At 45.8% G+C, this 13,133-nt stretch overlaps 1 protein-coding gene across 1 annotated transcript in view; it reads left to right on the forward strand.

The window, feature by feature from the left end:
* The window catches only part of LOC142568343 (putative phospholipase B-like 2), a 57,654-nt gene extending 44,788 nt beyond the window's left edge, over positions 1-12,866 (forward strand). Inside the window, exons 8-12 of the mRNA XM_075678348.1 lie at positions 3,832-3,924; positions 8,054-8,125; positions 9,065-9,217; positions 10,701-10,860; positions 12,585-12,866. Of these exons, the coding sequence (XP_075534463.1) occupies positions 3,832-3,924; positions 8,054-8,125; positions 9,065-9,217; positions 10,701-10,860; positions 12,585-12,866 (760 nt within the window). The remainder of the gene's footprint in view (positions 1-3,831; positions 3,925-8,053; positions 8,126-9,064; positions 9,218-10,700; positions 10,861-12,584) is intronic.
* Positions 12,867-13,133: the final 267 nt, after the last annotated feature.

Raw genomic sequence — 13,133 nt, forward strand, 5'->3', positions numbered from 1 at the left:
TGGGCTGGGTGGGAATCGAACCAGGGTCTCCGGAGTGTGAGACGGAGACGTTACCACTGAGCCACGAGTTTTTTTTTCTTTATTTCTAATGTGACAACACAAAATAGAGAAACCAACACAAAAATGTTAAACGCGTCAACCAGTAGCTTGTTGACGCGACATTGCTAAAAATGTTTTAATGACACTAGGTCATTAAGTACAGGATACCATGTTGGCTGTTCGTCCTGGGACTGGTACACATCTCGGATATAGGCAATGCTTTCAATGAAGTTTTCTCTTACCGATCTTACAATAGGATCTGCATGTCTGACAGCCATTCTTGTTTTCCACATGCTATGCATGCTTAATACCATGAACATGTCATAGGGCACACCCCCGTCATTGTTAACCGCAAGAAAGTTAATTCCATATGGTGTGAGGGGCGAATCTTTTTTCAGCGTTCTCTGGAGGACGTCCCAATGAAAAATTGAATCTAAACAGTCTAGGAATATATGTGTTACTGTTTCTGGCTTGCGGCATAAAATGCAATCAACTGACCCGGGAAGAAAAAAGCCCTTTTCCTGCAGCCAGGGTTTGACTGGGAGCGTGCCACTATGGAGTTGAAAAAAGAAAGTTTTCACAGACGACCGAACCGGCATTTTTTTAACTCTCTTTAAAACATCCTTACCCGGACCGACAGAAAAAATGGCTCGATATAAAGGTACTGGAAGCATCACGTCACGGAGATCTTTGTACAATTGTTTCTTTGATACTATAATGAGATAATCAAAAGAGAAACGTATTCGAAGAATCTTGAAGGCACTTACAACTTCGCGTAGATACCCGCACAAGCCGCTTCCAGTAACGCCACACGATGACACAATAAACTCGGGGAGAAGATTCTGCAGTCTCACTTGAAGCACTGCTCGTAAAAATGGGTCATGCTGGTCCCGCAAGAAAATAAACCTTGAGACAATCTGCCTCAGAAAAAGATGAGCTAAGCCAAGCCCTCCTGCTTTCAGTGAGTGAAATAAGTTGAGACGACTTGTGCGTTCCCATGTTGAATTCCATACAAACGATGCAAGAATTCTATGGAATTTCTGCGCACTAGTTCGTGACATAGCGAGCACCTGCAACACATACCAAATTCGCGCAACAAGGAACGTATTGCAAATAGTTGACCTGGTAAATATGGATAAATTTTTCCCGCCCCATTTCGTAGTTTCCTGGCGCATTCTCTCAGCTTCTTCTCTCCAGTATTCTGTAGGCTCATCATACCAGTTTAAAGGTGCTCCTAGGTATTTTGTAGGAGAGACTGTCCACTGTAAATTTTCAAAGACATTGGGCTTCTCATCCCAGCTGCCATGCCAAAAACCGGCGCACTTCTCCCAGTTAACAGCGCTTCCAGACATATTGCAATACGTTCGAGCTTGTTTAACAGTTTCACGGACACTTTCTTTATCCCCACAAAAGACGGCTACATCATCCGCATACGAGAGAATTTTGACTTCACTGCCCATTAAACGGAAACCGCGTATTTTCTCATTGTGTATAACTTTTAAGCAAAAAGGCTCCAAGTAAATTGCGAAGAGAAGTGACGAAGCTGGGCATCCTTGTTTTATGCTTCTACATAAGTTAATATTTCCAGAGAGTTGTTTATTCACTAATAAGTTAGTGCTACACTCTTCGTAAGACAGTTTTAAGCCTTCTAATATATATAATGTTTCCAACATTCACGTGCTCTAGAATAGAAAAGAGCACACTGTGCACAACACGGTCGAAGGCCTTCTCCATGTCTAGTTGCATCATAGCAACTCTTCCTTCCCAGGCATCGCAACACTCCAGAATACTTCTTGCCACATGTATGTTATTAAGTATCGAGCGGCCTCTTATGCCACAAGTTTGGTGTGGGCCTACTATTGATGTCATCACTGATTGCAACCTTCTTGCTAACACCTTCATGAATATCTTATGAGGCTTATAAAGTAAAATACATGCCGCCTTCTTTCCGAAAAACTCATACAGTGCTGATCCCGAAATGCGATGACCCTGTAAAGCTGCTCTCAGTACGGTCGTATCGCCCCATAACTTTATCCACTGAGCCACGAGTTCGATGCTTCAAAGCGGTACAAAAGCGCCTCTAGTGAACGCGGTGTTGCCTTAGAAACGAGCTATTTCTAAGGCTCAGGCGTGCGTCGCTTGCTCAGGTGCACATTTCGTTGTCGCGCCGAACGCTGCGTTGCTCGACGCTCACCGCGTCCGATGCGGGGCGCTTAGTCGCTGCGCCGTAGCCCATTGTCTTACACCCCTTGGCGGGTCGACGGGAACGATGTCGCGTCCCCTCTTGAAGGCGAAGCTTAAGCGTCCTCCAATTTTTTGTTTAGCATGCACTTGCGCCATCAAATTCAAGTGTATGAAGGTCTTGCACATTTACTCGCAATCCTAAGCGCTTCTTGCACACAGAAATAAAATAGCGTATGCTTGCATGCATAGATCTCAGAGGAAATTACTACTGTGCAGCTAGGTCCACGTTGGCCAACTGGGATGCTCCAAGCGATGAATTACTTGACTAGATTGACTGCTTTATAAAGGAACGCCTTTCGGTGCTGTTGGACATGAGAGTTTATAAGGTGCATAACATGCAGTATAGGCTTCAGTTGTGTCTCTTGCTGCAAATCAGCAACCAGTTGACGTTGAGTTATCCGCGTAACTTCACGGCGGCAATAGCAGTAAACGTGCTCGGCTGTCATCGATGAACAGGATGCGGGCCGCTCTCGGCCGAGCTCTATTTAAAGCCGGTAAGGAAACTTCGAGATAACATGCTAAAGACAACGACAAAATTCTGGAACCCGACATGGTCGCGCGTGGCTCGGATCAATCGAAATAAATCTGGTCGCATCTCGCGTCACAGAAAAACAGATAATGTGGCGTGCCGACCGCTCTAAGAATGATCAAACAAACAAAAGCAAGTTTCGCGGCATTATTTAACCACGCGTACACAATGCTGGTACCGAAAAGCGGACAGGTGCAATACTCTTATAAGAAGCAGCATAGGTGTTATGGCTTGCCTCGCAGATCATCGAGTTATTCGCATTCCAGTCTTTACGCCTCGCTTTCGCCTCCCATGCTTTTGTCCGTTCCTTATGCCGTGGAAAGCGAAAACAGTGCATGCCTTTCGTTGTCGAGCCAACACAGCGGTACACTTCAGCTCGGCATGCTGGTTTTTGCGACTGAACACAGTTCAATCGTCCAGCACCTGGCGAACAACACAGCAGCTTCGCAATCTCCCCAACAATGCTGCTTTACCAACGCTGGAAGGAACGGGTGCCGCAAGCGACTCGCTCCAATGTGGCGGCCACGGAGCACAACGGCGGCGCAGCGCAGGCCAAAAGATGTCACCACTCTGTCCGGCGGCGCGCTACGTCGAGGCACCCTAATAGCGCATGAGCGCAGTCACGTGGTTTTATTTCATATTTCGCGGGCTCTCTTTAAACGCCGAAAAAAAATCGCCACGCAGCCTGTACGTTGCCACAAAAAATTGGATCGGTCGTTTCTGAATCCCCTCTACAACGCAATGAAACGCACTTGGCCCTAAAGTGAATAGTGAAAATTTTGCACAATTCAGCTTAGTGTAAGTAATAAACAATACTGTAAGGAGCGCCACATGACTGCAAACCATATTAGTTGGTTTCATTCTGCTGCGACTAACCACTTTCTTTAATCCTTGGTTCAAGTTACGTGAAACACCCTGTATATGTCAGATGATAAGGTTCTTGGTCTAGGCTTTTTGTGTAACTGTAAATGAACGCGAAAAGGGAAGAATGTCCGTGTTTATCCTGGCAATCCGTGCAGATGCAACAGTCAGGTGCTGATCTTGGATTACAAGCTCTTCGTTCCTGGGACACCCATTGTGGACGGGACGCTTTGGATTTACGAACAACTTCCGTGCGTTCTCCGAATTATTATTATTATTATTATTATTATTATTATTATTATTATTATTATTATTATTATTATTATTATTGCGCCCAGTAAGGACGGCAGTGATGGCATGTTATGGTGTATTTTGATGTCGTATCCTTGTTCACGAATGTGCCGATGGCGTCGGCTACAGATATTAGAAAGTTTTAATATAGCGTACATAAGTGGCACCACGCTAAACGCTAAAATATTGTGGGGCCACACTGCGCACGCGCAGAACGCTATAGCAGCTTTGCGCTTAGCGTGCCTCCGCTATTTTCGGAATTTATCGGGAGACGTTAACGCTCGATAAGCACGCACGCTAAGAAATAGCGTTGTCCAACATGGCGGCACCCATGGCTCCCACTTCACCGTGAATTCTCGTGATGGCTACGCACTCACTCTCTATGATCGCCAGTAACTATTGAAATGAGCTTTAACTTTCTTTAAACTCACCTGAAACGCTAGTTATGAGCGCATAGCGCATCTAATTTCTGAGATAGTTCAGCGATTCTGGCGTCCGTAGGCCTGACGAGATGCGACCGCATAGCAGCAACAAAATGGTTCCTAATGAATTGTCTTGGCTTGGATTCGTTTGTCACGAGGCACCAGACGGCGCCTTGTCTTTCAGTGTAACGTGCCGCATAGGTGTTTGCGTTTTTAACGTACGTAAGACGGCAAACGCTACTCTAAAACGATCTACTATAAGAAATGCTGCTTTGACTATTCTTAACCAGGTGGCAAACTAGTCAGCTTAAGAGCTTTGACTACTCACACCTAGATGGCGCGGTGAAGTTTTCCGCTTTGCGGTGCTTCGCTGTGTTACGCTACACTAAAGCTCTATTGAATAGCGTCCCGCGAAGGTTTAGCGGGCGGAAAACGCTAACGCTAACGGAAGCATTTTACGCTACTCTAAAACTCTCTATTACTGAGAAACGCCTGCAGGATGACAGTACGTTAGAAAGCCGCACTTCACTGACTGCCGATGGCATGATGATTCTGCTTAGGTTCTGTTTGAAGCAAACGTATTCCACGTTTGCCGGTACCCCATATCACCGGATAGAAGGCGTCCCGATGGGCAGTACTGTTTCTGTAATCGGGGCTGATCTGTTAATGCAAGACGTGGAAACGACTGTGATGACCGTCTTTGCCCTTCCCTCTAAAAATGTACTGTCGCTATGTAGATGATACTTTTGTCATTGTAGAAAAGGAAGCCCTGCATGGGCCATGCATGGGGCGCTTAATGTGCTCCATCATGTCATTCCATTTACATGCGAAATGGAAAATAGTGGCGGCCTAGCGTTTCTAGATGTGCTGGTACATCAAAACGAAGGAGGTTCAGTGGAGGCAGCCGTATATCGCCAAACTTGCGATAGCGGGAGTGTGCTCTGTTTTGACGCGCACCACCCTACAGAACACAAATATGCCGCGGCGTACGTCCCGTTGCGATGCACTGTCATCCAGGCAGATATTGATTGGAGCAAAAGATAACTAATGTTGCCACTCTCTTGAACAAACAGAGCGGCCGTCAGCGCTTTGTCAATGATACGCGACGCCACATGCAAAAACTGCACGAGAGCGCAACCGAAAGGCCGGCTTCCTTTGTGTGCATGCCATATGTCCGCGGTACGTTAAACGCAGTGCGCAGGGCTTTGTGGCCTTTGGGTGTTCGAACTACGTCAAAACCCATATGCACACTGGCAAACGTGTTCCCGAAGCCCAAGTACTGCACGCCTCCGGGCTAAAAAGTTACGTCGTCTACAAGGTTGACTGCTCGGACTGTGATGCCAGCTACATTCGCGAGACGGGGTGGTGACGTCTCGTTCGCCTCAAGGAACACGCAAAGGCACGTTTCGAAAGCATTGCATGCCACACGTGCAAAGACGGAACTGGTGGATCATTGCATGACAAAAGGACACATGTTCGATTTCGATTGTATAGCCACGTTATCACGGCAACACCGATGGGACCGAATAAAATTTCTGGAATCATGGTTTATCCGTCGCAGTCTATCTGCGTGCAATTCAAACCGTGACCCCTGCCGGATGTTTAAGGCAGTTTCATAAATATAATATATTTGGGGTTTTACGTGCCAAAACCACTTTCTGATTATGAGGCACGCCGTAGTGGAGGACTCCGGAAATTTTGACCACCTGGGGTTCTTTAACGTGCACCTAAATCTAAGCACACGGGTGTTTTCGCATTTCGCCCCCATCACAGTTTCATAAATAAATGGGATGTATTCCCCACTTTCTTGCCATTTCTGTATTGACGATGCCACCGAAATAAATGGCGAAAAGTGTATGTTTTTTTATACTTTATTGTTGAGTAAAGCTAGCGATAAAAAAAATGAAATATGAGTTCCGCTGGCTTTCGGAACATTTTTGTCACGTTGGCTAAGCTAAGACTTACATCACCTTCAAACGACATTCATGCGCATTACGTCCTGAAGCTGAGTCAGTTCCACAACTACAATATTTTACATATTTATGAGCTTGAATTAGGTGATGCAAATGGCCGCAAAGATACTTCTTACAATAGCGATGATTCAATACAGCAATCCCTAACTTATTTCGAATTGTTCGAATGGGAGCTGTCTCGAAAGAGTGTGTTAATTTCCTCTCGCCGTATAAGTGTTAGCATTTTCACATGCCAGTAAAATACACGGGAGCAGCAACGCTTGTGGCACCATTTGTGACACTATGTTTTACCTAAGCCCGTAAAACTATCCTTACCCGAAATCCTGTTTAGCTCCTAGCCTAATGGCGTGAGAAGCATTCTAATTGTCCGTGTAATGGGGAACTATATTTTTTTCCTTTTTTTTACCTTGAACGACAGCACTGACGCCACACAAAAATGCTTTCAACTTGATATGATTGAAGGAATCTTTACAAGTCCTCACCGTTAAAGTCACTCGATCAAAGCGCCTTCGCCAGCTTTACCTCGCAGGCTGGTAAAGTCATGGATGGGCTTTAGTCGCAACCACAGCTGCTGTGTCCCCTCTGTTCTGGTCATTGATCTGTAAAATGAAAAAAATTAAATTATGGGGTTTTACGTGCCAAAACCACTTTCTGATTATGAGGCGCACCGTAGTGGAGGACTCCGGAAATTTCGACCACCTGGGGTTCTTTAACGTGCACATAAATCTAAGTACACGGGTATTTTCGCATTTCGCCCCCATCGAAATGCGCCCGCCATGGCCGGGATTCGATCCCGCGACCTCGTGCTCAGCAGCCCAACACCATAGCCACTGAGCAACCACGGCGGGTATCTGTAAAATGACCTGCGTAGTACACGTGCAGGCTAAGACTTGTTACCTGTCCTACGCATGTGGGCGTGCGGCTTTCTATAATTCCCGTTTATAAACCTAGAGCTGCCTCAACAACAACAGCCAGCAAAAGCTTAAACGAATTAGTCCTGAGGCAACCATATGAACAGTTTCGCTCACTCGCCGCTCTAAGAGGAATCGCTACTAGAAAAACAGGCGCATTACCAATTGGTTCTCGTGTCCCGAATTCATTCATATTACGGCATTTTCTCTACCACATCAATATAATTTTTCATAACACAACGTTAAAGATAACCACTACATCGTACCTTTTCTCCAGCGAACGCACATCTCAATATTTTACAGGTTTTTACTCATCTCCAGAACTTGCAAATGCTAGGGTAATGGATGAAGGGCTGAGGGGGTGTGGACGTCGTTGCTATGATTACAATGTAAAGTGTAGTTACATGAACTGAAGTGCCGCTGGCAAAACTTTCTTTTATAAAAATTAATTACACGAACCCGACAAATGATGTTGTCTTTCTTAAAGTTCAATAGCTTATTCTATTGCATCACATTGGATGGAATGCGGCATCCTCCAAACATAGCCACTTACTGATACTTGCCGCAATAATAAATGACATGGTGCCTTCCCTACTCCTCGCATTTTTGTTTGTATCTGTACACAAAACCTTTTGTCCAGACTAATAGCGGTTGATTACTTACATCATTTAAAATTAATAGTCAAACTACGCAACAAAACGTTTGCCTCAATCGCGTTCAATGAAAAAGTATATGCGCATGTGTTGACGTTCAAATTTTCAACGCCCCATATATTTTCTGCAGGAAGATGACGAGGTATGAAGACATTAGCAGAGCCCTTCGTGACAAAAAGTACTGGGCAAGCTATAATATCGCGTAAGTTATTTTCACCTCCGCCTATCTGTTCAGCCGAGTGGTACTTAAGGACGTGCATGGGAAAAAAAGTGGTGTCTGAAGATGGAAAGATGCTGTGTGGAAATAAGTCTGCTCATTTTTTCAGCACACCTACCCTACCCCTTTCGAGTGCCTCTTTACATAGGTTGCTTCGTGAACTAGTGAAACAAGTAGTGAGGTGCAACGTCGAGTACGGAAATTGGAGTCATCATTTAAAGCGGAGTTAACACAGGAGTTAATTGTAAAACAAACGACATAAACTTATACAAAGCCACATGGTTTATTTTTACTACTTCTCGTTACATGTATACTAGTTCTGCATTAGCGTGCGGAGTGCAATCTAGGCGTAATGAGACTATAACAAGCCAATCAGCCTTGCAACAAAGAATTTATTTTCTCCTTCAATGGGCTGGACACGCTTATAAGAAAAATAAATGCACCATCAGCGGGCATCCTATGGCGTTGTCTAGTACATCAAAAACGCCAGAAGTCTCTTGCCTTATTCCTGGCTTTACGATAATGTTATTCTCACACCGCACAACTAATCAGGCACATTGTAGGGCCCGAGCATTGCCCTAGTTTGAGTGAGTATGCCCTAATTTGAGTGACTGAAAGAAACCTTGTGAAGTTTAATGAAATGCTCATGATGAGGTGTACTTTATTCTTCAAGTTTTGTCTGCCCACTTAACTGACCCGGTTGCAAAAGCGCAGTTGTGCTGGAGGACACAGGGTCTTTTAAACGATTCAACGTAAAAAGAAAATAAGCCGGCTCACTCTTGGCAGAAGTACTTCATAGCATTAAAAACAAAATGCATTAGGCTGACGAACTGGCAGTTTTCGCATATACAAGCCATGCAAGTAGACGCCACAGAGCAAGTTCAATTCGAACAACTGGAGATAAGGAATGTTGATATTTTCCAGCTATTTCGAGGAGATCTTCAACGTCAGCGCACAGCTGCCAAAAGTGCAGCGGTACGGCGACTACTACACATACGAGAACGCTCCACGTGCCAAAATCTTCAGGCGGGACCACGTGAAGGTCAAGGACATGAACTCTATGATAAAGCTTATGAGGTAGGTGCCATAGTAAGAAGGCGGGTGTTATAATTATGATGTAGGCGTTATCACTAAGCAGGATAATCCTGCGCATCATATCTCACAGCCTGGCGTGTGCCTACAGTGTAACTACTTACTGGTTGCAGCTAAGAGAAAGTAACGGCGCACCACGCTGTGAGCTAAAGCAGAGCTGGTCGGGTTAGGAAGGCGGTAACACGTACAATAAGTAGCAGCTAAAATTTACAGTAACGGCTTCGTCACTTCTACACAGCCACAAAGTCAAGCACTGAGTGTAGTTATTTGCTTAACATCCACTTCGTGAGCCGCGCGCGCGCTCACTTGACAATTTTTTAAATTATTATTTTGTGGCACAACTTTCAAACGCAGGACAAATATCTGGGAAATAGGCCGGAAACTAGTGCTCTTTTTGTACGCGAAGAACAACTTGGCGTTCGAGCTTACGTCATTAGTCCAGCAATTTTTAATTTAGCGAGTTAGTTTCAGCTAATTGATAAGTTAAACAGAACAGACAAAGTAAGCATTCGCCTTGGTGGTTCAGTGGTTGGCGTTTCGCTGCCGAGGTCGTGGCTGCAATCCTGGCCGCGGCGGCGGCATTCCGAAGTGGGCCGAATGCCAGAACGCTCGTGCACCGTGCATTGTGCGCACGTTTAAAGAGCCCCAGGTGGTCGAAATCAATCCGCAGCCCCCTAATACGGCCTGCGTCAACGCCAAATCGGGGCTACGGCCACGTAAATCTCGTAATGTTAATTCATTTTCCAGAAAACAAGGTTTTTTTTATCCCTTTTTTTCTACGGGTGACGTCCGTGATTGCTCCTCCCTGGTGGACGAGCGTCAAGCGAGCGTCCTTATCAAGTAGCGACCTTGCTGGTGTCGCGTTTGCGCGACGGCGAGGCATAAACAGTCACGTGACTCATGGGCGTCTACTGAGGACGTGGCAGTTGTACTCTTCGGCTGCTCAGTTTCTCTTTTCCCTGTAAAACTGGACCGAATTCATTACGCTGTAAAAATTAGCAGCGTAAAGTTTCTGCAATTCTTGAAACGGCTATGAGATCGTCGAGGGGCGCTTTTCAAGTTTTTCATTGGATCAAGTCACGTGGCTCTATAGGTTAAAACGGTATCAAGCTAATTTGCATAATTTCTTGTCTATTTACTTGACCCAGTCATTTTCTGTATGCCTCTGTAGTAAGAGCAGTTTAGAGGAAACAATTGAAACATCTCATCTTTCCTATATAAAAAGAAGAAGAAAAAAAGAACTCCAGCACGCTTCGTGAAACATCACGGTATAATCTAGCTGCTGATAACACATTCGCTTTGACAAAAACACAGCGACAAGTTGTGAATAATTATTTCTATCGTTTCGATTAGAGTCATTACAAATTGGTGAGCACTCGGGTCTGGATGCCCGGAGTTGCGCGGTTCTGTAAGCAGCTCCGAAGCCACCTTTAGCCTCTAGTTTGTACAGTACGCTGCTTTATTGCAGGTACAACGACTACAAGAATGACCCGCTCTCGCGCTGCAACTGTACGCCGCCGTACAACCCAACGTACGCCATTGCTCCGCGTTACGACCTCCTAGACCCGCACGGGACGTACGACATACCCGAGATGTACCCGAGGGCTGTGGGCGGCATCGATGTCAAGGTGAGAAGGCGAAAAAAAAAAAAATACAGAACAACTCATTGCTGACAATGCTGAAAAAACCGGCTCGCTGTCGTAGTAAGGTGACGTCAGACGGTCGTTTAAAGCCTAAATGCCTAACAAAAAGACTATACTATGCAGCGGTGGCGCCATTCGTTATAATAAATGTCTGCCCTCGTACTAATGATAAACCCCGGACCTTTGAGCACATTCATCTAGCCACTTGAAATGGGACATCTGTTGCTCTTCTTGAATATGCACCAAACCCTGGTGTACGTATTGCAAGATGTCAGTGTTTTACTGCCCACTAGTGCATGAAGGGCATTAGTGCAACAGATCGGAAACGAAGTTACAATATGGAATCACGTACGCACACTTCCAAGCAAAACAGCGCTGTCTTGCTAGGAAGTGTGCATACGCGATTCCTTATTGTAACTTAGTTTCCGTTCTGTTGCACCCAATCAAACCAGCGAAGTTTTACAGTAAAGGTGTGGTAAATACTTGCCAAACGTGCGCGTGGCTGAGTTTATGTTTGGACGTAATAGCATCACAGACACAGCCATCTCCTCAGCATATTTGTTCAAGCACCCTACGCGCCATCCTTACGACTGTGGGTTTGATTGTTGCTCGCGACGAGGTCCTTTTTCTTTTCCACGTGCAGTTATAGTTTCAACTGAATTAGTAAGCCTAATGTTACACAGGGAGCGTAGAAATAACGCAAGAACACCGCTGTCTGACACTTGAATTTGATTGACAGAATGGAGGAGCTTATCTAGTGATAAAAAAAACAACGTTCGAGGCAGTATATGATGAGACAAATAGTGACCATGGCTCTGGGCACCTTGCACCGGCAAGAGAGCCCTACGACACTCCTTTTCCATTCCAGCGTCGTCGAAACCGACCACTAGTGATGCGAAGAACAGGACACGTCAAAAGCAACAAAGACCCACGCTTCCTCATTCGTCTAAATATCACGCAGTTACGTACCGAGCTCTTCCGAGCTGTAGCTAGTAATGTCCAGGGTTTCTAAGCTCGATCGCATTCACGCCGAGTGATGCGGAGCTTGTGTAAGTGGGCATTTTCAAAGCTCGGGCGCTCTTGTCTCGTGATAAGCGATCGGAGATGTCCCGACGAGTGCTTATCGCGTCCCTCACATTTTGCTTCCTCCGCTATCTAGGCTGTGTGTTGTGGCGCTGCTGTAAACTGTAAAAAAAAACTTCCGAGGAAGGTGGCCATACGCAAGAAAGGCAGCTTCTGCATGCACATGCCGTCAATTGTCTTATCCAAGAAGGAAACAGAACGTCTTTCTCCTGCATGCAGAAGCCTCGTACAGGAATATAATTTATGTTAGCTCCTGCAATTTCTTGTTCCCGACCGCTGTTTGTTTTGTCTTTTTTTTTTGCATAGTTACACACGCAGCACGGTAAGTGACCATTATTTACATGTGTCCGTTACTCATTGGCCCTTCAAATAACTGCGGAATGGTTAGCAAACGTCCTGATACAACCGGAAAATCTCCCTTTTCAGTGATCGCCTCCATGACGACGTCGCCATGAATGGTTCAGACTAGACAAGTTCCTCTGCGATGTCCTTCAATAAAATCCAGTGGTTAGCAAGCGTTGTTCTTTTCTTTGTGTCATCCCTGTGTAACGTTATGCTGGTGAACGAGTCGATACGCGCGAACTAGCCCCGGAAAATGCACTGTTTACATTCTCTTTTGACTACAGCTGACCAACTACACGCTGTTCGCGTCTCTGGAGTTCGTTGGAGTGAGCGGGCCCACGTGGGACGACCAACCGCCGTTCCAGTGGAGCACCAGCGGTTTTCTGGACAGTCATGTCGGTCACCCCGACAAGTGGCAGTTCGCGCCGGTGATCAGAAAGTGGGCACAGCCCCGAGTCCAGTGGCTCGGCCAGCGGGAGGAGCATCACAAGTCCGCAGCGTCTAGCGTGTCGTGGACCATCTACTTCCCGCTACTGGGTGCCGCGTCATCGATATGGAATCGATAGCTGCCGATTTCTACTTAGGTGAACTTAACGAATGTGTGTACCGCTGGCTATCTTACTAGAACAAAAGGAAGCTTTGTGTCGTAACTCAGCGGGTCGGGGGCTGCCCAACACGGCTTGGAGAGCTCCGAAATGTGTATACCAAATAAGCTAGCATTATACTACTGCCAGTTGTGTTTAACCTTAAATATACACAGTTGGTCGGTTGTACGCAGGGCGGTAACTGACCATTTACATGTGTCCGTTACTCATTAGCCTTTCAAATAGGTG

Source organism: Dermacentor variabilis, unplaced genomic scaffold, assembly GCF_050947875.1.
Source record: "Dermacentor variabilis isolate Ectoservices unplaced genomic scaffold, ASM5094787v1 scaffold_18, whole genome shotgun sequence".
NCBI lineage: Eukaryota > Metazoa > Arthropoda > Arachnida > Ixodida > Ixodidae > Dermacentor > Dermacentor variabilis.